This window comes from Salmo salar, chromosome ssa04 (assembly GCF_905237065.1).
Source record: "Salmo salar chromosome ssa04, Ssal_v3.1, whole genome shotgun sequence".
In the NCBI taxonomy this organism is placed as follows: Eukaryota; Metazoa; Chordata; class Actinopteri; order Salmoniformes; family Salmonidae; genus Salmo; species Salmo salar.
This window is the reverse complement of record NC_059445.1, coordinates 7,259,878-7,287,485: the sequence shown is the minus strand read 5'-3', so window position 1 is coordinate 7,287,485 and position 27,608 is coordinate 7,259,878. Positions and strand designations below refer to the sequence as shown.

General features: G+C 42.6%; 3 protein-coding genes and 1 long non-coding RNA gene across 4 annotated transcripts; 2 read left to right on the top strand and 2 right to left on the bottom strand.

Moving 5' to 3' along the window:
• Positions 1–3,042: 3,042 nt before the first annotated feature.
• Positions 3,043–6,477, top strand: LOC106602159 (uncharacterized). The gene is made up of 4 exons (XR_006769723.1): positions 3,043–3,280; positions 3,399–3,500; positions 5,999–6,081; positions 6,203–6,477. It is a non-coding gene; the product is annotated as an uncharacterized lncRNA (long non-coding RNA).
• A 2,326-nt stretch (positions 6,478–8,803) lies between these two features.
• Positions 8,804–11,148, bottom strand: LOC106602249 (myeloid zinc finger 1). The gene is made up of 2 exons (XM_014194768.2): positions 10,248–11,148; positions 8,804–9,931 (listed from the first exon to the last, which is right to left on the bottom strand). The coding sequence occupies exons 1-2, from the start codon at positions 10,543–10,545 to the stop codon at positions 8,859–8,861; spliced, it is 1,371 nt and encodes a 456-aa protein (XP_014050243.1). The 5' UTR covers positions 10,546–11,148; the 3' UTR covers positions 8,804–8,858.
• A 673-nt stretch (positions 11,149–11,821) lies between these two features.
• On the bottom strand, positions 11,822–22,432 carry LOC106602251 (oocyte zinc finger protein XlCOF8.4). The gene is made up of 4 exons (XM_014194770.2): positions 22,150–22,432; positions 14,955–15,091; positions 14,446–14,542; positions 11,822–14,197 (listed from the first exon to the last, which is right to left on the bottom strand). Exons 1-4 carry the CDS (start codon positions 22,430–22,432, stop codon positions 12,987–12,989), a joined length of 1,728 nt encoding a protein of 575 aa, XP_014050245.1. The 3' UTR covers positions 11,822–12,986.
• Positions 22,433–23,108: 676 nt separating this feature from the next.
• On the top strand, positions 23,109–26,436 carry LOC106602250 (uncharacterized). The gene is made up of 4 exons (XM_014194769.2): positions 23,109–23,791; positions 24,035–24,168; positions 24,541–24,637; positions 24,878–26,436. The coding sequence occupies exons 1-4, from the start codon at positions 23,515–23,517 to the stop codon at positions 25,069–25,071; spliced, it is 702 nt and encodes a 233-aa protein (XP_014050244.2). The 5' UTR covers positions 23,109–23,514; the 3' UTR covers positions 25,072–26,436.
• The last annotated feature ends 1,172 nt before the right edge of the window (positions 26,437–27,608 follow it).

Here is a 27,608-nt window from a genome sequence, read left to right as displayed (position 1 = left end):
ATGTCTACACGGTGAGGGTATGACCTTTGACCCTCTGAAACATTATCACTCAGCATTAGTTCATTATCCGGATTATCCGTAATCATGGTAGCACCCACATGAATGTAGAAGTATTTAGAAACATATTTTATTCTTGTTTGCAATAAAAGTGACTCCAAAATGACACAATACGTTATTTACCATTAATTTCTAATGGGCACAGTCTAGTCTAAAACACAACCTAAACTAACTGAAAATGCATCCAACAAGTTCGTAGAGTCACAAGCTTGATGTAGTCATTGCATGCTAAGAATATGGTACCAAATACTATAAAGTAGTCAAAAATACTTTGGACTACTTTATTGATTAGAATCTTTAGGGGTGTCAATAATTTTGACCCTTACTTTTTTGAGAAAAAGAAACATTACTTGTTAAACAAAATATATATATATTTTGTTCACCTTTATCTAACCAGGTAGGCCAGTTGAGAACAAGTTCTCATTTACAACTGTGACCTGGCCAAGATAAAGCAAAGCAGTGTGACACAAACAACAACACAGAGTTACACATGGAATAAACAAACATACAGTTAATAACACAATAGAAAAGTATATATACAGTGTGTGCAAATGAAGTAAGGAGGTAAGGCAGTAAATAGGCCATAGTAGCGAAGTAATTACAATTTAGCAAATTAACACTGGAGTGATAGATGTGCAGATGATGATGTGCAAGTAGAAATACTGGTGTGCAAAAGAGCAAAAAAGTCAATAAAAACAATATGGGGATGAGGTAGGTAGTTGGATGGGCTATTTACAGATATCTTTCTCTGAGCAATTGTATTAGTATGAAATGATATAATTTTGCAATTTTCTGAGCATACATACAATATATTGCTCATCTTTATCAAGGCTGTCAGTATTTTTGGACCCCCACCGTAGTAACAGACAGAAGAGATGGTAGACCTGTCGACTATTTTGAAGGAGGTTTGTGCAGAAATAAGGCTCTAACAGTTCAAGTTGAGAAGATTGGCAGTGATGTCACTCAAGTATATTCTTCTTACTTGCTACAGATATTTGCATGCTTCGATTTAGTGCTTCTCAACAGTACCGAACCATCATTACATACAGTACACTGGATCAGGAGTTTACTGTATCACCAATCAAGTTACTTTATTATCTTTGACAGTCAGTCTTTGTTGTCGAGTTACATACAGTATGAACACAATATCAAATGCTTATATTTGGTTATTGATCTCCTATATGGGTCCCAAAAGATGATCCAAGATCTTTTCAGTGGTTCAACCAGCTGTCACTCAAAAACTCCTCGACCAATCAGATTCATTAAGAGAGACGAGAGCCCTGGTGGTGTCTGTCACCATTGCATCCTCACTGGTTAAGCCGACCCAACTCTCGATATCCACTTGGAGCAAGCGTGAAGTGTAAAATCTATTGTATGGACATTATAATGACCCATGTTTGTAGTCCTGGAGCTCCTGAACATGTTGATGTACAGAGTAAACAAATCTGCAGGAAGCTGAAAGGAAAGGGGGAGTGCAACAGGGTGAAGATAGCCCTGTGTTGCTATTGCATTGAATAAGCTCCTGGATAGATTCCCTTTATCTGGTTACTTTCAGGTTAAGGAAGTGATTAAGCAGACTGTCACGACTCCTGCCGAGGGTGACTCCTCTCCCGGTTCGGGTGGCGCTCGGCGGTCGTCGTCACCGGCCTACTAGCTGCCACCGATCCCTTTTTCCCTTTTCTGTTGGTTTTGTCTTTATTGGTTTCACCTGTGTTCCATTAGTGATTAGTTGGGTATTTAAGCCCGTTTCCCCACCTGTTCTGTGTGCGGGCTTATTTCTGTCTTTCACTGTGTTTTGTGTAAGTGGAACGTGTTTTTGGGTCCTTGAATTTTTGATTACACCCTGTTGTTATTTTTGGGTGTATACTCTCTTTGACAGCGCATTTATTAAAGCACGATAGCAAACGCTCTTGTTTCCTGCGCCTGACTCCACACCCACTACATCAAGCGTTACACAGACTTGTTCCACCTTTCTATTAAAGAAGAGCACATGGTGTGCTCTGGACACAAGCCGGATCAGGAAGAGGCTGCTGCTGGACTCCAAGCTGCCAACTGGAACGGTTGAGTTTTAGTGACTTGTTGATAAGCATTTTGATAAACTAAGAGTAAAGTAAAGACTATTGTTGTTTGTTTCCTTGGTGTGACAGCTTGGAGGCCAACAAAGTAGAATGCACAAGCGGTTATTGAATTGTTTAGATGTATTATAATCTGTCTGTGCATTCGAAGGCTAATATTTGACCATTGAGCTTTACTTTCTGTAGTTATATTGTATTTGCCTGTGGGCCTGGTTCACTGTTTGCTGTGTTCAACTAAACTAACTGATGTGTGATATCTATCCACTGAATCTATCCATTGTGTACCTAACCTAAATAAAAACCTGCAACTAGGTGCATTAAAGGGATAGTTCACTCAAATTGCAAAATAACATATTGGTTTCCTTACCCTTTAAGCAGTCTATGGATAAGGTATGACAGCCATCCATGCTTTGGATCATTATCCCTGGCACTGTTTCCAAATGCTAATGTTTGACCATGACTTGAATGGGATTTGTGCCACAAATGCAAAAACGTTAGCAACTGGTTAGCAATTGGAAACCAAAGCATAGATTGCTGTCATACCTTGTCATAGACTGCTCACAGGGTAAGGAAACCAATGTGTAGTTTAGTCATTTGGGTGAAGAATCCCTTTAATTAAGCTCCTGAATTTAGGAGTTTGTATACAGCCTTTCATGCTTATCCACATGTGAGTCGATGCAACTTGTAATAACTATTTTATAGTCTTGTAATAAACGTGTAATATGTTTAACTCCGTGTCTGATCTGTTTCCACGACCATGTATCCATTTGACGTCTTCATTGACTGTCCTATCCAACAAGAATCTGTTTGTTAAAGGAGTTCTGGAAACGCCCTGAATTTGCTTGCGGCTGTTACGTATGATATTAATGTCAACAGCTAGCCTTTGTTTTCCATTTTCCCTCTATGGATCTTCCTGGTATGATAGTTCCCTGTCCATCGTCACAAACGGCTTACAGAGACAGTGGTAACCATGGAGATGTCTGGGGACATTGTTTATACCAATGAAGATGTTTTCGGGGAACCGTTTGGAGTTGACAACCATAACTATGTCTTTGAAGAGTCAATGTATGAAACTCCAGATATGTCTACTTACTACCAGACTGGGAATGAAGTGAACCCAAGAAGGACACCACAACCTGGTTACTCAGGTAAGGGGCGCGCGTACACACACACACACACACACACACGTACGTTCCATCCTTTTATCCCTTATGCTATATTCAGACAGTTCATATTACTGTAGTTAATAGAAAGTTCTCTGGTCAGGTTCTGATAGCTCATGGAAGAGACCCTTCCTTGTTGCTGCAGTGTCTCTGGGGCTGCTGTGTGTTCTCCTACTGGCTGGGATCATTGGCTTGTCAGTCTCCTGTAAGTTTGACAAGTACAATTATGCTTATCAATAATATTTCTAGGTAACAAGTATGAAATGGTTTAGAAAGCAACCATTGCTTTATCTGTTTTTAGACCACGTTCACATTTCCAACCTATAGACAGACAAAGACAATCTTAAGAATTTGCTTTTTGGTCAATGAGTTGATATTTATTTCTTTGTAGAATATTGATTAAATTCATTGTAATTTCACCGTGTAAATAATGTGTGTTTTTCTGTTCACCTTTTTGGCCTCTGGGTATGCTGCTAATATTCTCAACAACAGATCTGTTTGCTTTTTTTAAACAAAAAATGTCATATTGCCTTATGTAATAAACACCAATAAATAATATGGAGTGACTGCAGTTCTGTATTTTCTGGAACCCAACTTGATGTTGCTTAAAAAAAATGGAGATTTCTGCGCATGCGGGATCCACTAGTCTACCTGTGTGTGTTCAATTGCTGCTCGGTGACTCCACTGCCGCTTGTACACAACAGTTTGAACAAACGTAGGTCTTTGTCTGTTGGAACAGTAGGCCATTGCAAACATAAGTATGACACAAACAGTTTGTCTAGCAATTTCATTTTTTCAGGAGGGGAATAATATGAAGCTATTTAGGCAAGCTATGTGTAGTTTACCGAGCATATCAAACATGCAAGAAACAGACAGGCAGTCAATAGCGATTTTAATATTATTTTTTCATCATCATCATTGCAAGCATTGGCTAAACAGAAGGCAGACTGCTGGCCAACCAACCTGCGCTTGTCTTCTATGCCATTGTGTTGTTATTGTTAACGCTATTGTCCATTGTACGTATGTTTATTTCTTTTACTGATTTCCATTTCAAATACAGCCCCATCCCCCCACCGTTGGTTATTTTTGCTACTGATTGTCATTGATGTTAATATTGATAATGAATCATTCCATTTCCAATGTATGCTTTGACAGTATGTACATTGTTTTGTCATGCCAATAAAGCAATTAAAAATGTTGTAAGAGATGGAGAGAGAGAGAGAGAGCAACAGACAGTGATACAGAGAGAGAGAAAGCGGGAGGGAAGGTGTGAGAGATGCATATGATCAATCTTCATTAAATGCTATTATTTTATGTTTTACATACACTACCGTTCAAAGGTTTGGGGTCACTTAGAAATGTCCTTGTTTTTTTTTGTCCATTAAAATATCAAATTGATCAGAAATACAGTATAGACATTGTTAATTGGAAATTACTATTGTAGCTGGAAACTGACAATTTTTTATGGAATATCTACATAGGCGTACAAAGGCCCATTATCAGCAACCATCACTCCTGTGTTCCAATGGCACGTTGTGTTAGCTAATCCAAGTTTATCATTTTAAAATGCTAAATGATCATTAGAAACCCCTTTTGCAATTATGTCAGCACAGCTGAAAACTGGTCCTGATTAAAGAAGCAATAAAACTGGCCTTCTTTAGAATAGTTGAGTATCTGGAGCATCAGCATTTGTGGGTTCAATTACAGGCTCAAAATGGTCAGAAACAAAGAACTTTCTTCTGAAACTCGTCAGTCTATTCTTGTTCTGAGAAATTAACGCTATTCCATGTGAGAAATTGGTAAGATACTGAAGATCTCGTACAACGATGTGTACTACTCCCTTCACAGAACAGCGCAAACTGTCTCTAACCAGAATAGAAAGAGGAGTGGGAGGCCCCGGTGCACAACTGAGCAAGAGGACAAGCACAGTGGCTTGCGAAAGTATTCACCCCCTTGGCATTTTTCCTATTTTGTTGCCTTACAACCTGGAATTAAAATTGATTTTTGGGGGGTTTGTATCATTTAATTTACATGACATGCCTACCACTTTCAAGATGCAAAATATTTTTTATTGTGAAACAAACAAGAAATAAGACATAAAAACAGAAAACTTGGGCATGCATAACCATTCAACAACATTTTTCAGCTGTGCTAACATAATTGCAAAATGGTTTTCTAATGATCAGTTAGCCTTTTAAAATTATTAACTTGGATTAGCTAGCCCAACGTGCCATTGGGACACAGGAGTGATGGTTGCTGATAATGGGCCTCTGTATGCCTATGTAGATATTCCATAAACAATCTGCCGTTTCCTGGTACGATAGTCATTTACAACATTAACAATGTCTACACTGTATTTCTGATCAATTTGATGTTATTTTAATGGACAAAAAATGTGCTTTTCTTTCAAAAACAAGGACATTTCTAAGTGACCCCAAACTTTTGAACAGTAGTGTATATATTTTATATTTGAGATTCTTGCCAACAGTGTGCAAAGCTGTCATCAAGGCAAAGGGTGGCTACTTTTTAACACTTTTTTTGGTTAGTACATGATTCCATGTGTTATTTCATAGTTTTGATGTATTCACTATTATTCTATAATGTAGAAAATAGTAAACGTAAAGAATAAACCCTTGAATGAGTACGTGCCCAAACTTTTGACTGGTGTTATATATCTTTCTCAACAAAGGTATTTCTCACTAGATTTGATCGATGGATCTGGATCGGTCTGACAGAGAGACACAGGGAACCTGGAAATGGGTGGACGGCACACCACTGACCAAAGCGTAATATATATAACTACTCTTATAAAAATGCTCTGAACAATTAAAGTTGAAAACATCAATATTTTTCAGGATTATGTTTTTACCACAGAGTCTAACTGTATGACTGGTGTTTACCCTGTAGGTTCTGGTGGTGGTCAGAACCTGATTCTGCCGCTGGAGAGAAGGACTGTGCTATGATGTATGGAGGTGTACAAAATATTCCTCTACACGCATGGAATTACTTTAGGTGTGACTTGAAATTGGAATGGATTTGTGAGGTGTTTTTTTCTTAACAATACCATAACAACATTGTGTACTCTCAAACATACACACACACACACACACACACACACACCTTAAACTTGTCACGCCATATTATGCTTGTGATACAGTCACAATAAAGTTTTATCAGATTTATAGCAGCTTCTAGCGGTCAATATGAGTAATGGTTATTCTCCTGTATTTATCTATGCCAGGGCTGGCCAACCCTGTTCCTGGAGAGCTATTCCTTCCTGTAAGTTTTTGTTTCAACCCCAGTTGTAACTACACTGATTCAGTTTATCAACCAGCTAATTAATAGAATCACGTGTACTACATTAGGGTTGGAGTGAAAACCTACAGGACAGCTAGCCAGCCAGTTTTAGAGGAATGATTCCATACATTTTTCAAATGAACTGCCAAAATACCAACATTCCATTCAAACAATACAGTCAATCCACAGCAAGACGCTGGCTGAAATCAGTTGATGATAGGACTTAGACAAGTTGTAAATGCAACAAGTACTGATATTGTATCATATAACAACACTCACAGCTTTCCAAGAAAACTAAATCTTATACATTTATGGTCTGTTTACATATATTTGGGAGGCTATAAATTCAGAAAATTGGTATTAAACCTGTATTAAATGTATTTATAATTATATTGCAATATTTTAGATTGACTATAATTCCATTACACAACTTCTGATATGCCTTACTTTTATTTTCTTGCTAAAGTAAAAGCAGAAAAAGCATCACCTACTCTATGCCTCCACTGCCATTAATTTCAATTCGACTGGTTTTGGATTTCTCCCTGACCAAGATGGCTGCCATTTGGCCCCAGTATGGAACTTTGCAGTATAATGACAGATCCCATCTAGTAATTTCATAGGATATCTATATATACAGTCAAGTAGAAATCTTAGGTCCCGTTTCACAGCTAAGGCGAGGCGACACAACAACCAATGGTTGCGTGCCACGTCATCGAATGTGTCGTCGACTGACAAATTGCTGTAACATACCGTATGATGTGGTTAGTTGATACTTCAAATACCTTTCCAGGCGTTTTAAGATCTGTCAATCATCAGCAGCATCTAAACTCTTGAACACGTACATTATTTTTCCAAGAGATATACATTACACTGTACATTTCTCATCACAACTAAAAACGTATTAACAATGTTATATTTACCAGTAGTAATAAAAGAGATTACCTTTAACGTAATACTGTGGACACAAACCACACAATCAGCATTGTCCAGGAGAGGTCTGTTTGCAGGACCAGAGGTAGTAGTCTCTTTAAATGCCTGTTTATAAAGTTTTTATGAGTCCAAAATGGTGCCCTATCTATCACCTATATAGTGCACTACTTTTGACCAGAGCCCTATGGGCCCTGGTCAGTGAAATAGCACCCTATCCCCTACTTTTGACCAGAAAAGTAGAATACCAGTATACCACTACACCACTATACCAGGGAAGAATATATTCCCGACACAGTACTGAATCAAATAAATGACAGAAATCAGACACAAAATAACACGCTTGACTGCTTTAATTTGGATTTCAAACCACAAACAAATCCTAAGCCTATATCTAGTTTAGTCAAAAACTATTTCTTCCGTCACCCCATTTACTTATAAAATAAAACTATCGTATCCATCCCTTGTATGTTATAGTTCCAATGCGAACAGTGCACAGCTATGATTTTGATTTCACAATACAACCATGCTGTATGTTCTCATACAAATCTTTGTTCATAAAGATGTATTTTGTTTTTAATCCACTTAGTTCAATCTACTGTGCCGCGCCCAAACAGCATACAAAAACAATCTCCATTCACAAGCAATATTGACCTTATTCACTCAGCAGCCATTGTTCATTGACCAAGGTAAAATGTTTTATGTTACATTTTATAGGGTATACATATTCGATTACATGTTGTATAGGCCTACATTTGATTTGGGACACTCACAAGAACATGGATAGAGCATTGTCATGTGCTCAGATTTTAAAAGACAAGCGTTTATTAGCTACCACACTATCCATCTATGGTAGAACATTCATCTGAGAACTAGGTCTAGAGAAACTTCAATTCACTTATAGAAATGTAAATGACTATACATTATTATAAAAACTGTAGACAACACCATGGGGGAACACACAGCTTATCTATCCTACATCATGTCTAACTTCATACCAACAGTATTGATATAAAGGAATAACAAACTATATACTATTTATGCAATAAAATGGGTCAAATTAACAACCAACACCCCTGGCACACACTCCTCCCCACACCCACTCCTCCCCACCCATACACTCCGCCCCACACCCACATTCCTTCCCACACACACACTCCTTCGCCCCACACCCACATTCCTTCCCACACCCACACACTCCTCCCCGCCCACACCCACATTCCTTCCCACACCCACACACTCCTCCCCGCCCACACCCACATTCCTTCCCACACCCACACACTCCTCCCCGCCCACACCCACATTCCTTCCCACACCCACACACTCCTCCCCGCCCACATCATATATCGTTCTCCATGTGAATCCTCTGGTGCCTCTTAAGGTTGCACTTCTGTGTGAAGCGTTTGCCGCAGTCCGAGCAGCTGTAAGGTCTCTCCCCAGTGTGAACGCGCCGGTGGGCCTTCAGGTTGCTTAACTTAGTGAAGCTCCGGCCACACAGGGCGCAGATGAACGGCCTCTCCCCCGTGTGGGTCTGCTGGTGGGCCTTAAGGCTACTGGGATGGGGGAAGACCTTACCACACACTGGGCAGCGGAGGGCCAGCCTCCCAGGGTGGTGATGCTGGTGGTTCCCTTGTTGTTGGGTTGGGGTTTGGGAGGAGGTGAGCCCTCCCTGGGCAGTCCCCCTGTTGTACATCGGGTAGCCGCCCCGCTTGGCAGCATCCCTGTATACTCTCATGCGCGGCAGGGTTTGAGCGCTGGGCTTATATTTGGAAGGAATCCTGTAGTTTAGAGAGCTGAAGACATGACAGCCTGATGATGAGGAGGAGACAGAGGCCCCCGCTGTGCTGGGATTGGTTGGGGGAGCGAAATCTCTAGCTAGCTGCTTCGCCTCTGCCGATTCAGAGGACAACAGAGGCTCTCTTACCAGTCGTAGGTTCGACTGAGCTTGTCTGTGAACGTCAGTATCCGTGTCTAATATTCTACGGCCTATCCACACCGGTGAGGCTGTACTCCTCGTTCTGTCACCGTCATTGCTGGGTCCTCTGCTCTGGTTCTGAGATGGCCCTGCTAGTCTGGGTGTCTGGGTGACCTGTTGGGCCTCTGGGGCCACAGAGGGAAACCCAATAGAGTCTCCTGTACTCTGAACGAGTGAGTGTGAGTCCCGCTGCTCCTCTGTGTAGGTGTGAGCTGCAGACGGCTGTATGGCCACCTTGATTCTCCATGGTTCTATGTCCTCCTCCCCTTCCTCCTCCTTAACACTGCCTACCAGCGAAGGACTGGGAGCTGGAGGAGTGGGAGGAGTTGGATTAGCTGGTACCTGTGATGACTCCACTGTTTCCTGTCCACAGCTTCTCCACCTGACCTCTGGCTCCTCCTCCAGCTTCAGGTCACACCCGCTCAGTAGAAGCACACCTGGGGAGACAGGTGAGACAGGTGCAAAACGTTTTGCTACGGTGTGCAACTCATGAAAGCACTACTAATGAGACAACAACATACACCCCCTGAACTCAAAGTATGTCTCAAAAGGTATAGGCTAATCGGTTATATTGTGGTTGTGGGAGCCAACCTTAGGCTGGGAAAGAACAGTGGTAGATGAGCATAGCTATTTATAAACTGTCATAGGGAGAAGCAACCAATTTTGGAAACAGCTGCAATACCTACACATTCACCATTTAACCCTTGGTTATACCTAAAAGTATTTTGTGACTCAAAGGAAGCCCCCACTTACTGTCCTGTATTCCTGGAGGTCTGTCGTTTGTTTCCTCGTTGTAGACATCTGTCCTGCCACAGTCTCCACACCTGGTCCTCTGACTGACATCCTTCAGCTGACTCTCTGCCCGCTGCAGCAAGGTCCGCAGAGACTCCACTTCCTGGTGGCTCCGTGTCACTTCCTGTTGACCACGTCTTACTTCCTCCAGGAAGCCATCCTCCACCAGTCTGGTGATCTCATACATGGCTGACTTTAGGACCGTCTCCATGACTCCCGAAAGCTGGGTCTGAAAGGTGAGGACTAGGTTCTCTGACATACTGCTTGTGTGTGTGTGTCTTTTTCACAGATCAATTCACAGTGGGATCTGTCCCAAACATCTGTACTTGTGGGAGCAAGTCAGGACTGTGTGTGTGTGATCCTAAAGTGAATCTCTTCAGATAGCCCTATTATTCATAATAAGTGGGTAGAAATATGCCATGTCTATCACGTATGTTTCTCTAACCAATAAGAGTGACAGCTCCTCCAGCTAGCTAGCAACCAAGTGGCGAAGACCGTCCAGCGCAGAAGAGTGCAACATAGGTTCAATAAAACGGTCACATCGTAAAATTCGACTTGGTAACAAACAAGGTATCAGACAAAAATGGGGTCGTATCAGGCTTGGTAAAAAAAGAAAAGCTAGCTAGCTAACATGACACTGGTACTAGCCTTGTTACAAGTCAATAATGGGATATTTTGCAACATACAGTACTATTGATTAAAAACGTTATTCCAAAAGGCTGACATCACTTCATGAACATGGGGTAGTTGTCTCCAGATCTTTGTTTTAATTGAAGAAATCGAAAAAAACATGCTAATCGACGATGGATTCCGGAAATTCGATTGTTTTCAATCGCACGTCACCCTTCTGCTGTACGGTGGCCCTGCGTGATCAACGTGCTCATGGTAAGGAAACGTTTTAAGAAACGCGTTAATAGAACAAGTGAAACCTTTTGTTTGCGCCAAATTATACATATGTGTGGGGTAGAGAATTACTTCTCTAATTACTTTACTTCGTCTATCTATGGTGAAAATATAGTTCACTATATTTGTAAGCTATAAACTATACAAATAGTTAAACATATTTACCAATAGAATTAAAGGGATTATCTGGTACTTTTGTACACTTTAGCAAGAAGTTCTGAAAGTTGCCCTCACGAGCCAAAAGTGGTTCCGATAATTGCGTACTACATCACATATGTGCAGATATGTCACCATGTCATTGATCTCTCGCTTTGCTGTGTGTGCATCTTGCTAGCTGTCACTCAAATGACAGGGGGACTGAAGCTCATTGGCTAAACTGTAATTACTATGTGGCTAATGCATGTGTGGAGAATGTTAGGGAAAATGGCCCAGCACAGCTTCCAGAAAAACAGTCACTTTCAAACTAAGGATTCCGTGGCTAATTGAGGTTAGACAGTAATTCCGATCATAGATTTTGCATGTATGAACTACAGATTGACACATCCAGCCCAAAGCGGGAGGTTTAAAAAATACTTAGTAGTCGCCAAAGGTCAGAAGCATGTCTTTAAGGAATGATATATTCACCGACTACATGGGGAGCAAAATATTTAATGTACATACAAGACAATTACGGCAATTCAGGTTCAATTCATTCAGTTAACAAAGTATTATGTACAGGAAGAAAATGCATGGTTACAGTATGGTTAGTGACTGGGGTAGAAAACAAGCTTGATGAACAGAAAATATGAGGCATATGCTGCATTCGTGACATGTCGGAACTAAGAAACTCAGAAATGTACAACTTGAAACTCGTTGTAGGAAGATGATACCCAAGTTTCCCACTTGGAAAGTATCCAAATCAACAAATAGGAAGCTCTATGCAAATAACTTAATTTTAACTCAGTTTCCGACTTGCAGTGGTGGAAAAAGTACTCAAAAGTCATACTGTAGCAAAAGTAAAGATACCTTAATAGAAAATGACTCAAGTAAAACTGAAAGTCACCCAGTAAAATACTACTTGAGTAAAAGTATTTGGTTTTAAATATACTTATGTTTTTACAAGTAAATGGAATTAAGTATCAAAAGTATAAGTATTAATAATTTTAAATTCCTTGTATTTGCAAACCAGACAGCACAATTTTTTTCTTTTTTTTTAACAGATAGCCAGGGGCACACTACAACACTCTGCCATTAATTTACAAACAAAGCATTTGTGTTTAGTGAGTCTGTCAGATCAGAGGCAGTAGGGATGACCAGGGATGTTCTCTTGATAAGTGTGTGAATTGGACCATTTTTCTGTCAAAATGTAACAAGTACTTTTGGGTGTCAGGGAAAATGTATGGAGTAAAAAGTACATTATTTTCTTTAAGAATGTAGTGAAGTAAAAGTAAAAGTTGTAAAAAACATAAATAGTAAAGCACAGATACACCAAAAAACTACTTAAGTAGTACTTTAAAGTATTTTTCCTTAAGTACTTTACACCACTGCACACTTTGTCATGAAAGCAGTATTATTCTAATGTTTGGTAGGTTGGCATGGTCATTATGACAGACAATCTATCATTTAAGGCATACATTCTTATTCAACACATGGTTAGATTTCCAACAGCTCATATTTTCAATGTCCATATTAATAAACAAATGATCTCAATGTCAAATAAAATAATAACGAACCAACCTATCCTAAGATGAATGCATTAAAGTAAGTCGCTTTGGATAAAAGCATATGCTAAAGAACAAAAATCAAAGTTTTTTGTTTTCAGTTCAGGAGTTCCGGCCTGTGTTTGCGCTGGTGCAACTTCAGATGGTCCAGTCGTTTGAAGCGGAGTCCACACACAGCGCAGCAGTACGGTCTCTCCCCGGTGTGGATGCGCAGGTGCACTTTCAAAATGTCTGCGCGTGTGAAGCTCTTGTCGCACATAGTGCAGCGGTGGGGTTTCTCCTGTGTGTGTATGCGCTGATGCAGCTTGAGGTTCCAGAGCCGACTGAATTTGTTCCCACAGATGGAGCAGCAGTAGGGCTTGTCTGTCGTCTGGCTGCACTTGTGCCTCTTCAGGTCGGAGAAGGAGGTGAAGCCCTTGCCGCAGTGGCTGCAGAGGTGGAGTCCCTCTGCCTGGTGGACCCGCTGGTGGACCTTGAGGTTGCAGGCCTGGGTGAAGGTCTTACCGCACTGGGTGCAGGAGTATGGAGGCCCAGATCCTGACTCTCTACCAATTTTGTGTGTCTGCTTGTGGGCCTTGAGGGAACCAAAGTCTGGGAAGGTCATGGTACATTGATTGCAGGCATGACGCCTCCCCCCTCCTCCTGTTACCTGCTCTTGTGAACGATCTCTGAGGTTTAGAGAGTGTCCAAAGTCGTCAGCGGCATCATACAGGCTCTCTGTGTTGTTGTTGTGGGCTGAGCTTCCAGAGTGGATGGAGGTTAGCCCCCTGTGGCCGGCTCTGCTACCTGACTCTGGGACACCGTGTTCAGGGTACAAGACACTGGAGTCCTGTAGGTACCCCTCCTCGTTTATCAACAGGCAGTTCCGGTCTCCCACCTCCGGGTGGGGGGATGGCGTTGGCGACCCCACCTGCTCTCTCCGGCTCTGATGGGGGCGAGGCATGTGGGAGCGATGGTGATGGTCTCCCCCCTCAGACCCCCCCAGGTTCACCTGGTAGTGACCCACAGCTCCATAGCTCAGCGCCCCCAGACGAGACGGAGAACCAGGAAGCCTATCCAGCCCTTCCATGTCTAGAAGATGGTCGCTACCACCATCACCGCTGTAACCAGACTTCTCAAAGGCGCCCCCAAGGTCCTCCATGCTGTAACGAGGGCGGTAGAGAGGGTCGGTGGGGTCCTCTTGCTCTCCCTCGGGGCCCAGTGGTTCAGGCCCCTGGTTTAGACCGGACCCCCAGTCATCCTGGCACCGCTGTAGATCCTGCTGAATAAAACTCTTACTGGGCCCCGAGACGTCTGAACCATCAGCCTCTGAAGAACACAGGGTACATGAGGCATTAGAAGCATTAATATTTAAGACATTAGAGATAGTAGAAATGGTAGTAGAGTAACTGTAATGTTAAATGTCTACTTACAGTTTCAAGTTGACTTTCCATGTATAATAATGAATACATTTGAAATGACACAGCATACTATAAAAGTTACTCTTGTTATCATTCTCATCATCATAAAAGGTAGACAATTGTCTGTGTTATATTTGTGGTAAACTCCTGACTCACCATCCAGGCAGAACTCCCATCTCTCCTGTAGCTCAGTGTTGTGGAGAGGCTCCTCTTTCAGCAGACTGTCCAGCTTCTGACCTCCAACCTCTGTGGACTGGAAGAGCAAATGATTCTGACTAAATGATGGATAAACTGACAGTGACTGAATAGAGCTGACATGATGGTTTTCTATTCAGAACTCTCCTCTGGGACCCCCAGACATCTCACAACTTTGTCGTAGCCCTGAACTAGCATACTTGATTCAAGTAGTGAAGGGCTTGAGGATTCGTTGACAAGTTGAATCAAGTATTTAAGTTCTGGAACAGTTCAAATATGAGGAGAGGTTTGAAAAAGGCTGCCCAATTCTTCCTCACAATTCTAATATGTTCTTTAAAATATATTTCTAACTGAGCATTTTGTAACACTGCACCCTCCACTCTTCCAAGGTGTTTAGTCCCCTAGATACAAGAGGTTCTCCTAGGGCTGGTGGCCTCAGCCTCCATGTGTTTAGTCAGTCCCCTACCTACCTCAGAGGTTCTCCTAGGGGTGGTGGCCTCAGCCTCCTCCAGATCATTGAAGGTTGTTTCCCCAGCCACGCCCCCACAACTGCTCCACTCCTCCCCTGGTACCTTCTCCTGCTTCAAGCCACGCCCCCTCTCCACACCTGGCCACAGGTAAACAAAGAGAAATACATCAGAACACAATAATGTTGAAGTAAAGACCCCTGTCACAAGTAATAAACACATATTTCGTTTTGGAGAAATGATTTGGCTTCTGTAAGTTTAAGAAACTTTGCCTTGTAATTCCGTAACCAAAACCCAACATATGTTTAAGATATTTTCTCATTTCTCTCCCTCATGAGGGAGGATAATGAAAGTTTACAGAAGTTACAAGTAATGGTATACCTACCAATTAGTTAGTGTTTTTACTGATATCAATTTGTTTCTGAATTATTAAGTGATTAAAACTCGTTATTCTGTTACCAAATCAGTATCAGAATGACTGATACTCCAACTGAATTGGCTACATTGGGAAATCATAGTCTGTCCTCCCTTCTACTGGCATACTTATGTTCAGCTCATAACGGTTTTCTTTCTTTCTGTCGTCTGGTGGTCAAAGCAAGAGTGTGTAAACAGTCTGGCCAACCCCTCCCTCTCAGTCACTGCCTCTTCTCTCTCCAGTTTCTGTTACCTCTCTTGCTCTTACTGACACCTACCCATGAGCCCCCTCTCTTTCCATTTACTGTAACCAACATCCTCACCCACTGAACACCGATCGACACCGGACGTCCATGGATTTTGAAAAGTAGTTGAAATTTGGTCAGTCCACCCTGGCCTTGATTTTAACGTCCACACACGTCGTTTTGGGTGCTGGTCCGGCCATGATTTCAACATCTACAGCCTTGATTTGGCCCAAACATAGACGCCCATGATTGGTGGCTATTATTCTAATGACGAAATCTACAACCAATCATAGACGTTTATGTTTCACAAGTTTGGACAGTACAGTAAAGAGCATAGTTCAGTACAGTACATTTCACTACAGTAGAGCAGACTAGAGTAGTATAATGTACTATACTGTACAATAAAAAAGTAACAATCGCTAGCTAACAACCTCCTTTTCCACATGGAAAAGACGGAGAGAGACTTGCTAGCTACGTTAGCTAGCTAGCTGGGATTTTCTACAAGGAATCTGCCTCCCGAAAAAAGCTTCTCCCAAGTGGGTGTGACACTTACTCTCATTGCCCGCTGTGCTGCTGCTTGGATTCCACCTGGCGATCTGTTCACCGTCTGCCCTGCCCTGTCTCCCAGTCTGGTATAGGTACCCCCGCCACACTCCCCCCTCTCTCCAGAGCTTTCGCTCGCCTCCAGCACACATGCACTGTGAGGCGAGTGACTCTGAACTTACAATAGCTAGCCCCAAGTTGTTATATTTATCACCTGTGCTTTGTGCTATTTGCCTCATGACTCCTGCGTGCTTTGTTGACTATGAACTTGCTTGTTTACCCAACCGTGGGACAGTGTGTTTGTTCCCACACTCGGGACTCTGACTCTCTATTGGTTACACGGACTCTTGGCCTCCCATCCTATTCTAACTTACTGTACTAAATTTACTGTACTATTCTAACCACCTCTCGCCAGCTTTGTATTCATGTTACCTGATGAAATTGCTGTACAATATGATCTTGTTGCTATCTAATGCACATTCAAATGTTATGAAATCAACACTGAAGAGCTCTCCCTGTCCTCTGCCGTGCCCTGATTGTATTATTGCTGATTATATCTGGAAATGTGCACGTACTGTACATCCTGACCCATCTACTGTTGCTAGCCCCAATTCTGATATCTGCCTCATCGATTTCTGCTCTCGTAAAAGCCTGGGTTTTCTGCACGTTAACACTAGAAGCTTATTACCTAAAATTGATCAATTGAAAGTGTGGGTTCACAGCTCCAATCCAGATGTGTTGGTCATTACTGAGACGTGGTTAAGAAAGAATGTTTTGAACACTGATGTTAACCTTTCTGGTTATAACCTTTTTCAGCAAGACAGATCTTCCAAAGGTGGTGGAGTGGCAATCTTTACCAAGGATCACCTTCAGTGCTCAGTTGTCTCCACCAAGTCTGTCCACAAACAATTTGATTTGCTGGTTTTACGCATTAAAAACATTCAAATAGCTCTTTGTTGACTGTTGCTGGGTGTTATCGTCCACCATCAGCACCGGCCTGTGCCCTAAATGCCCTAAGCTCTCTCCTTGCCCCTTACACTAAGTCTGAATTTGTCCTGCTAGGTGACCTAAACTGGGACATGCTTAAACCACCTGACCAAGTCCTAAAGCAATGGGACTCCCTAAATATTTCTCAGATTATTACCAATCCCACAAGTTATGACTCCAAACACCCAGAAAACATACTCTCCTTGATGTTATCCTTACAAATAATCCTGATCTGTTTTTTTTCTGTAATGACCTTAGTGGTCACTGTTTTACAGCCTGTGTTCGTAATGGCTGCTCAGTGAAGCGACCTGTCCTGACTTGTCATAGACGCTTGCTAAAAAACTTTAATGAGCAAGCCTTCCTTCATGATCTGGCCTCTAATTTGGTGTAGAATCAGCATGATCCCCTCTGTCGAAGACGTTTGGACCTTCTTTTTTGATATTTTCCAGTGGTACCGTTAACAAATACGTGCCCATAAAGAATATAAGAATTAAAAACAGGTTCAGTCCCTGGTCTGACCGTGATCTGGCAGAGTTACTCCACCTCAAGAATTCCATTTGGTAAATCGCTCAGCACATGCATACTCAGGCTGACTGGCTCCCGTTCAGGCAAATTAGAAATAAGTGCACTCAGGCTATCAGGAAGGAAGCAGTTCTCTCTCTGTGGGTCTAACCCCAATAAATTCTGGCAAATTAAGACCTGGATAATAAACCCCCCTCCTCACAGCTGCCCATGTCCCTTAATGTTGATGATGTGGTTGTTACTGACAAGGAACACATGGCTGAGCTCTTTAATCCCCACTTCATTAAGTCAGGATTCCTATTTGACTCTGCCATGCCTCCTTGCCCGTCCAACATTTCCTCATCTCCCACCCCTTCTAATGTGACTATCCCTGATGCTCCTCCATGATTTTCCCCTGCCCCGCTACAAAGTTTCTCCCTGCAGGCTGACCGCGGTGCTAAAGGATCTCCTTAAACTTGACCCCAGAAAAACTGAATCTGGTTCAGATGGTTTAGACCCTTTCTTCTTTAAGGTCGATGCCCCTATCATCGCCAAGAATATCTCTGACCTTTTTAACCTCACTCTCCTCTCTGGGTAGGTTCCCATTGCTTGGATGGCAGCCACAGTGCGTACTTTAAAGGGGGAGATCTAGCTGATCCTAACTGTTATAGGCCAATTTCTATTTTGCCCTGTTTATCAAAAATGTTGGGGAAAACTTGTCAATAATCAACTGACTGGCTTCCTTGATGTCTATAGTATTCTATATGCTCAGGTTATGGATGTGTCACTGCAACCTTAAAGGTTGTAAATGATGTCACCAGTGCCCTTGATTCTAAGCAATGTTGTGCTGCCATTTTTATTGACTTGGCCAAAGCTTTTAATACAGTAGACCATTCCATTACTTTGGGCTGGCTATGGAGTATTGGTGTCTCGGAGGGGTCTTTGTCCTGGTGCGCCAACTACCCCTCTCAAACAGTGCAGTGTATAAAGTCAGAACATTTGCGGTCTCAGCCACTGTCACCAAGGGAGTACCCCAAAGCCCAACACTCTTCTCAATTTACATCAACAACATAGCTCAAGCAGTAGGAAGCTCTCTCATCCATTTATATGCAGATGGTACAGTCTTATACTTAGCTGGCCCCTCCCTGGATTTTGTGTTAAATGCTCTACAACAAAGCTTTCTTAGTGTCCAACAAGCTTTCTCTGCCCTTAACCTTGTTCTGAACACTTCCAAAACAAAGGTCATGTGGTTTGGCAAGAAGAATGCCCCTCTTCCCACAGGTGTTACTACTACCTCTGAGGGTTTAGAGCTTGAGGTAGTCACCTCATACAAGTACTTGGGAGTATGGCTAGACAGTACACTGTCCTTCTCTCAGCACATATCAAACCTGCAGGCAAAGGTTAAATCTAGACTTGGATTCCTCTATCATAACCGCTCCTCTTTCATCACAGCTGCCAAACTAACCCTGATTCAGATGACCACCCTACCCATGGTAGATTACGGAGACGTAATTTATAGATCGGCAGGTAAGGGTTCTCTCGAGTGGCTAGATGTTCTTTACAATTCGGCCATCAGATTTGCCACCAATGCTCCTTATAGGACACATCACTGCGCCTATCTATTCCATTAAAAAAATCAGCCGTTTCCAGCTACAGTAGTCATTTACAACATTACCAATGTCCATACTGTATTTCTGATCAATTTGATGTTATTTTAATGGACTAAAAACTTGCTTTTCTTTCAAAAACAAGGACATTTCTAAGTGACCCCGAACATTTGAACGGTAGTGTACATGCAATGGATGATATTACATATTTCTACCTTTGTGTACCTATTCAGGATACATCACCATGAAGAGAATGACATTCAAATCCATAATTATGCATTTCTGTGTAGTACACATCAGTGACCGATTATGTATTTCCATTACCGTAAATCTGTTATCGGGTGTAAATCCATTTAACTTACTGTATTTCAATAACCAATATATTACTGTATACAGTGCCTTCAGAAAGTATTCACACCCCTTGACTTTTTCCACATTTTGTTGTGTTGCAGCATACATTTAAAATTGATTAAATATAGATTTTCTTTTGTCAATAACCCATCATGTCAAAATGAAATTGTTTTTCTAAATGTTTACAAATTAATACAAAATGTAAAGCTGAAATGTCTTGAGTCAATAAGCATTCAACCCCTTTGTTATGGCAAGCCTAAATAAGTTCTGGAGTAAAAATGTGCTTAAGTCACATAATAAGTTGCATGGACTCACTCTGTGTGCAATAACAGTGTTAACAGTCTTTTTTTAATGGCTACCTCCTCTCTGTACCCAACACATAAAATAATCTGTTTGGTCCCTCAGTCGAACAGTGAATTTCAAACACAAATTGAACCCCAAAGACCAGGGAGGTTTTCCAATGCCTCGCAAAGAAAAGCACCTATTGATAGATGGGTAAAATAAACAAAGCAGACATTGAATATCCCTTTCAGCATGGTGAAGTAATTAATTAAACTTTGGATGGTGTAACAATACACCTGTAGTGGAATTTTACTGTTTCTTTCTGCTTACAGTCTCTCACACTTATTATACATGTTTTACCTGCTGCATACTTAGAAATGCGCCCGCCATCGACAGACAGGGTATTTGAAGTTTGCTCTTATAAGAATATTTTGAAGATAAATACACAATGCAGGGAATGAGAGGACGAGAGGACTAGACTTAATTGTCAATAGGGAATTGTCAATGGAAATAGTTGGTTTTCAGTTCAACAGCTGTTTAGAATCTGTTGAATATCTGTCCTGAACTCAGAGCTACGTGTGCCATGTTTTCATTGGTCTGTACATTGAGTCTGGAGCAGGATACTTGTTATTTGGCCATTGGCCCAGTTGTACTGCAAGGACTTCTGATTGGTCAACCCCAGGCTAGGGTGGAGGGTTATAAGTGGCGTCCTGATTCTTTGTTCTGTGGAGAAAAGTTGAGGACAGGGGAGACTGAACATCTACCTCCCAGCATAACATCTATGATTTGTCCTTCTCAAAAAAATCTATTTTTCTCCCCGATTTGCTTTGAAGTTAGTGTTACTGAAGAATAACATCAATTGCTAACACTCTCACAAGGTCAGCTCAGCGGGAGTGGAATTATTGGCTGAATACCCAGACTCTGTGGTTGCTAGGTGTTTTCTTCCTGAGCAGCCGGTCTCTGGGAGAAAACACTTTGCTGAGAAACGATGTACTTGGCTATCTTTGTGTAACAAGTAGTGATAGTATAAATATGCTGAGGGGGAAATACCTCATCAGAGCTTCTGACTAACTTCCACACAAAGTGCTGTTTGTCTGTAATCTCTCCGCTGACGTGAATAAACATAAATTCATTTAAGTTTGACTTTGGGGTCCTTAGTGGTAATTTCCACAACACACCCAAAGATACAGGCGTCCTTCCTAACTCATTTGCCTGAGAGGAAGGAAACCGCTCAGGGAATTCACCATGAGGCCAATGGTGACTTTAAAACAGTTACAGAGTTCAATGGCTGTGATAGGAGAAAACTGAGGATGGACCAAGAACATTGGAGTTACTCCACAATACTAACCTCATTGACAGAGTGAAAAGGAAGCAAACCTGTACAGAATAAAAATATTCCACAACATGCATCCTGTTTGCAACAAGGCACTGTACAGAACAAAAATATTCCAAAACATGCATCCTGTTTGCAACAAGGCACTAAAGTAATACTTCCAAAAAATTGGCAAAGCAATTCACTTTTTGTCCTGAATACAAAGGGTTATGTTTTGGGCAAATCCAACACAACACATTACTGAGTACCACTCTCCATATTTTCAAGGATAGTGGCATCATGCTATGGGTATACTTGTAATTGTTCAGGACTGGGGAGTTTTTCAGGATAAAAACTAAATGGAGCTAAGCACAGGCATAATCCTAGAGGAAAACGTGGTTCAGTCTGCTTTCCACCAGACACTGGAAGATGAATTCACTTTTTATTAGGACAATAACCTAAAACACGGCCAAATCAACAATGGAGTTGTTTATCAAGACAGTGAATGTCTCTGTGGACAAGTTACAGTTTTGACTTAAATCTACTTGAAAATCTATGGCAACACCTGAAAATGGTTGTCTAGCAATGATCAACAACCAATTTGACAGAGCTTGAAGAACTTTTTAAAATAATAATGGGCAAATGTTGCACAATCCAGGTGTGGAAAGCTCTTAGAAGTGTACCCACAAAGACTCACAGCTGTAAATGCTGCCAAAGGTGCTTCTACAAAGCACCGTGACTGCGTACGTAAATTGGATATTTCTGTATTTGCAACCATTTTTTAAAAACATGTTTTCACTTTGTCATGATGGAGTATTGTGTGTAGATGGGTGAGAAAAATATGAACGTAATCCATTAATTCAGGATGTAACACAGCAAAATGTGGAATAAATCAAGGGGTATGAATATTTTCTGAAAGGACTGTATACTGTCTTCAGATTTCTCTCGCTCTTCACCTGTCTGTGAGGTTCCAGAGCTTCTCTCCTCGGCTTCTTCGTCAGCTCTCCCACAGTCCGCACACTTTCCCGTACGGCCTACCTCTCTGTCCCTATCCCTGCGTCTGTTCTCCGACCACTGCAGCCGCTTCTTCAGTGACTCGACCTGCTCCCGGGTCCGGGACACCTCCTTCAGGAAGCTATCCTCCACCAGCCTGGTGATCTCGTACATGGCAGCCTTGAAAACCGTCTCCATGACTCCGGAGAGCTGAGACTGGAAGGTTACGATGGCTTCAGACATCATGGAAAACTGTCTATGAGTAGCTAGCTACAGTTAACAGTTGGTAACGTTTACTTTTGTTCGGGTGAGTCAGTGTTACGATCCAGTCTAGCAAAAGGCTAGGAATCTATCTAGCTTACGTTAGCATGCTAGCAAAGCTAGCTACTGTTGGAAGTTGTCTCTCTCCATGACGGTCCTAATAACATGTTTTATCACTCCGCGATTTAAGTTGTTGCATTTACTGTATATGAAGCTATTCGAATACATATAAATGCCAGAGGTATTGAGAGAAAACAAGGTTATGGTAGTTAGCTAACTAGCTAGAGTCAACACAAAAAGCATCCACAAAACAACAGCACTTCCGGAAACAAACCTACGAATCGGGTAGTGGGACAATCTACATTGGAACGCTCCTTACTGGAGAGAGAAGACGACATTTATTTTAAGAAAAACTGTGTTTGTTCTTACGTTTACTGTAAATAATGTTCAAAATATAATATTGCTATTATTATAAAATTCGGATACTGATTAGTAGGCTATTTATCGTGGAAATTATTTACAGGAAATCTACACGGAAGCGATTCATCCCGCCCACCAGACCGTATATTATCTGGAAAAAACAACCAACCCCATGCTCAGCAAGTGATTTCAGCCTTTTGGTAATAACGATTTGAATCAACAATACCTTATGGTGCAAAATATCCCTTTATTGACTAGCAACACGGCTAGTAGTAGCATGTTAGCTAGCTAGCTATTTTTCTTTAGCAACCTGGATACGACCCCAGACAACTGTTACATTGTGAACCTTGCAATTTGACCGTCTTGTTGAACATTTGTTGCACTCTTTTAAGCTGGACTGTCTTCGCCACTTGGTTGTTAGCGAGCTGGGAGGAGCTGTCACTCTTGTTGGACAGAGAAACAGATACGCGATGTCTCAGTGATGGACATGGCATATTTCTACCCACTTATTCTGAATAATAGGGCTCTCTGAAGAGATTCACTTTAGGATCACACACACGCAGTCCTAACTAGCTCCTACAAGCACAGATGCTTGGTGCAGATCCCACTGTGAATTGATCTGTGAAAAAGACACACACACAAGCAGTATGTCGGAGAACCTTGTCCTCACATTCCAGACCCAGCTCTCGGGAGTCATGGAGACGGTCCTAAAGTCAGCCATATATGAGATCACCAGGCTGGTGGAGGACGGCTTCCTGGAGGAGGTGTCCCGGAGCCGTGAGCAGGTCGAGTCGCTGAAGAAGAGGCTACAGCGGTCGGAGAACAGAGGAAGGGAGAGGGACAGAGAGGGAGGCCAGAGGGGGAAGTGTGCAGGCTGTGGGAGAGCTGATGAGGAAGGTGGAAGCTCTGGAAACTCACCGACAGGTGAGGAGAGACATCTAAAGACAATATGGAGGAATCACTCTGAAGTGTGACTGATGTAATCTGTACCTTTAATACTTTGGTGACGAGGCAGTATTGGTTTAAGAAAGGAGTTAGTGGTATCTCAATAAGAGGCCTCCTTTCCTTCATCTGCACTGATGCAAAAAACACTTCACAGCATCCACAATGTTGCTTTCGCCTTACCTTTTAGTAAATAAAATCCTCTCTTTGTTTACCTGTGGCAAGGTGCGGAGAGGGGGCGTGGCCTGAAGCAGGAGAAGGTACTAGGGGAGGAGTGGAGCAGCTGTGGGGGCGTGGCCGGGGAAACAACCTTCAATGATCTGGAGGCAGAGGCCACCAGCCCTAGGAGAACCTCTGAGGTAGGTAGGGGACTGACTAAACACATGTGAAGGGTGGAGGGTGCAGTGTTACAGGACATTCAGGTAGAAATATATTTCAGAAAACATATTAGAACAGATAGTCTGTCAGGAATAATAGGGCAGCCTTTGTCCAACCTCTCCTCATATTTGAACTGTTCCAGAATTAGCCCACTTGATTCAAATTGTCAACGAATCATCAAGGCTTTCACTACTCTAATCAGGTATGCTAGTTCAGGGCTAAGACAAAGTTGTGAGATGTCTGGGGGTCCCAGAGGAGAGTTCTGAATAGAGAACCATCATGTCAGCTCTATTCAGTCACTGTCAGTTTATCCATCATTTAGTTAGAATCAACTCATTAATTTGCTCTTCCAGTCCACAGAGGTCACAGGTCAGAAGCTGGACAGCCTGCTGAAAGAGGAGCCTCTCCACAACACTGAGCTACGGGAGAGATGGGACGTCTGCCTGGACGGTGAGTTGTTTACAACAAACATAACATAGACAATTGCCTACCTTTAGGTTTAAGAGAATGATAAGAAGAGTAACTTATATTATGCTGTGTCATTCCAAATGTATTTATTATTACACATGTAAAGTCAACTTGAAGCTGTAAGTATAGATTTAACATTACAGTTACTCTACTACTGTTTCTACTAGTTCTAATGTCTTAAATAGTAATGCTTATAATACCTCATGTCCCCTGTGTTTTCAGGGGCCGATGGTTCAGACATCTCAGGGCCCAGTAAGACTTTCAGTGAGCAGGAGCTGCAGCAGTGCCAGGCTGACTGGGGATCTGGTCTAGACCAGGGGCCTGAACCACCAGGCCCAGAGGGAAACCCAGCGGACCCCAGCCAACCTCTCTTCCAACCCCGTTACAGCATGGAGGAACTGGGGGGGTGGCTTTGAGAAGTCTGGTTACGGCGGTGCTGGAAGAGGCCATCGTCTAGACGTGGAAGGGCTGGATAGGCTTCCTGGTTCTCCGTCTCATCTGGGGGGGCTGAGCTACGGAGCTGTGGGTCACTACCAGGTGGACCTGGGGGGGTCTGAGGGGGGAGACCATCACCATCGCTCCCACATGCCTGTTCCCCATCGGAGCCGGAGGGAGCAGGTGGGGTCGCAAAACGCCATCCCCCCACCCAGAGGTGGGTGTCCGGAACTGCCTGTTGATCAACGAGGAGGGGTACCTGCAGGACTCTAGTGTCTTATACCCTGAACACGGTGTCCCAGAGTCAGGTAGCAGAGCTGGCCACAGGAGGCTAACCTCCATCCACTCTAGAAGCTCAGCCCACAACAACAACACAGAGAGCCTGTATGGTGCCCCTGACAACTTTGGACACTCTCTAAACCTCAGAGATCGTTCACAAGGGCAGGTAACAGCAGGAGGAGTAATGGGAGGAGGGGGGAAGCGTCACGCCTGCAATCAATGCACCATGACATTCTCAGACTCTGGCTCCCTTGAGGCCCACAAGCAGACACACAAAACGGGTATAGTCTCAGAGTCAGGATCTGGGCCTCCATACTCCTGCACTCAGTGTGGTAAGACCTTCACCCAGGCTTGCAACCTCAAGGTCCACCAGCGGGTCCACCAGGCAGAGGGACTCCACCTCTGCAGCCACTGCTCCAAGGGCTTCACCTCCTTCCCTGACCTGAAGAGGCACAAGTGCAGCCAGATGACAGACAAGCCCTACTGCTGCTCCATCTGTGGGAACAAATTCAGTCGGCTCTGGAACCTCAAGCTGCACCGGCGTATTCACACGCAGGAGAAACCCCACCGCTGCACTATGTGTGACAAGAGCTTCGCTCGGGCAGACAATTTGAAGGTGCACCAGCGCACTCACACTGGGGAGAGACCGTACTGCTGCGCTGTGTGTGGACTCAGCTTCAAACAACTGAACCATCTGAAGTGGCACCAGCGCAAACACAGGCTGGATCTCCTGGCCTGAGCAGTGGTCTAGAAAACAATTTTTTGGAGAAATTGTTTATTAATAAGGACATTGAAAATTGTTGGAACTGTTGGAAATCTAACCATGTGTTGAATAAGAATTAATGTCTTACATTATAGACTGTCTATAAATTGTCTGTCATAATGATCATGCGTAACCTATGAAACATTTGAATGATGGGGCATTCATGTGCTCGTGGGAAGTCGTAAGTCTGACATGATTGTGTTCAAGTGCATTTGAAGTCAGACCAATTCTTTAACCAATAAGATTTTTGCTAGCTTGTTTGCTAGCTAACGTTGCTCATAATAAAGTTATCTAGTTTGCTTAACATTGACAGTATGGTAAAACTAGCTACATTATCCAAATTGATACGTTTGTAATTGTCAAAATTGGATTTGTTGTCATGTTTTGGTTGAAAAGGTATGTGGTTTCCCACTTGTAATTACGACTTAGAGGGTTGTTCAAGTGAAACTTTCCAGTCCAGCCCAGATTTTTACATACAAATAAAACAAAATAAAACACATTTTAAAACAACTAGTTTCAACCCGCAGAACATAAAAACCATGGCGTGAGACATGAACACAGTACACCTATATTTAAACTTGTTTTTAGGCTTCTAACTTTCCTAATAAATAGAGTTAAAAACAAATTAGGACAAATAACCAGAATATGTTTTAAATACAATTATTCAAGTCTCAATTCAAATTCCCTGTGCTCAAGAATGCCAAGGTAACCTGTCTAAATGACTATCATCCTGTAGCACTCACATCTGTAGCCAAAAATGCTTTGAAAGCCTGTTCATGGCTCACATCAACACCATCATCCCAGACAACCTGTACCCACAACAATTTGCATACAGCCCCAACAGATCCACAGATGACACAACCTCTAGTGCACTCCAATGCATTTTCTACTTGGACAAAAGGAACAGCAACAGTACATGAGGATGCTGTTCATTGGCTACAGCTCAGCGTTCAACACCATAGTGCCCTCCAAGCTCATCACTAAGCTAATGACCCTGGGACTAAACCATGGACTTAAGACCTAACTCTGCAACTACATCCTGGACTTCGTGACGGGACGCCCCCAGGTATTGAGGGTAGGCAACAACACACCCGCCATACTAACCATCAACACGGGGGCCCTCAGGAATGCGTGCTTAGTCCCCTCCTATACTCTCTGTTCACCTACGATGCCTGGCCACGCACGACTCCAACATAATCATTTAGTTTGCCGACAACACAATGGTGGTAGGCCTGATCACCGACGACGATGAGACAGCCTTTAGGGAGGAGATCAGAGACCTGGCAGTGTGGTGCCAGGACAAAAACCTCTCACTCAACGTGGGCAAGACAAAGGAGCTGATTCTGGACTACAGGAAACGGAGGGCCGAGCACACACCCATTCACATTGGTGGGGCTGTAGTGGGTTGAGAGCTTCAAGTTCCTCAGTGTCCACATCACTAAGGATCTATTGGTGGCAGGTAGCCTAGTGATTATA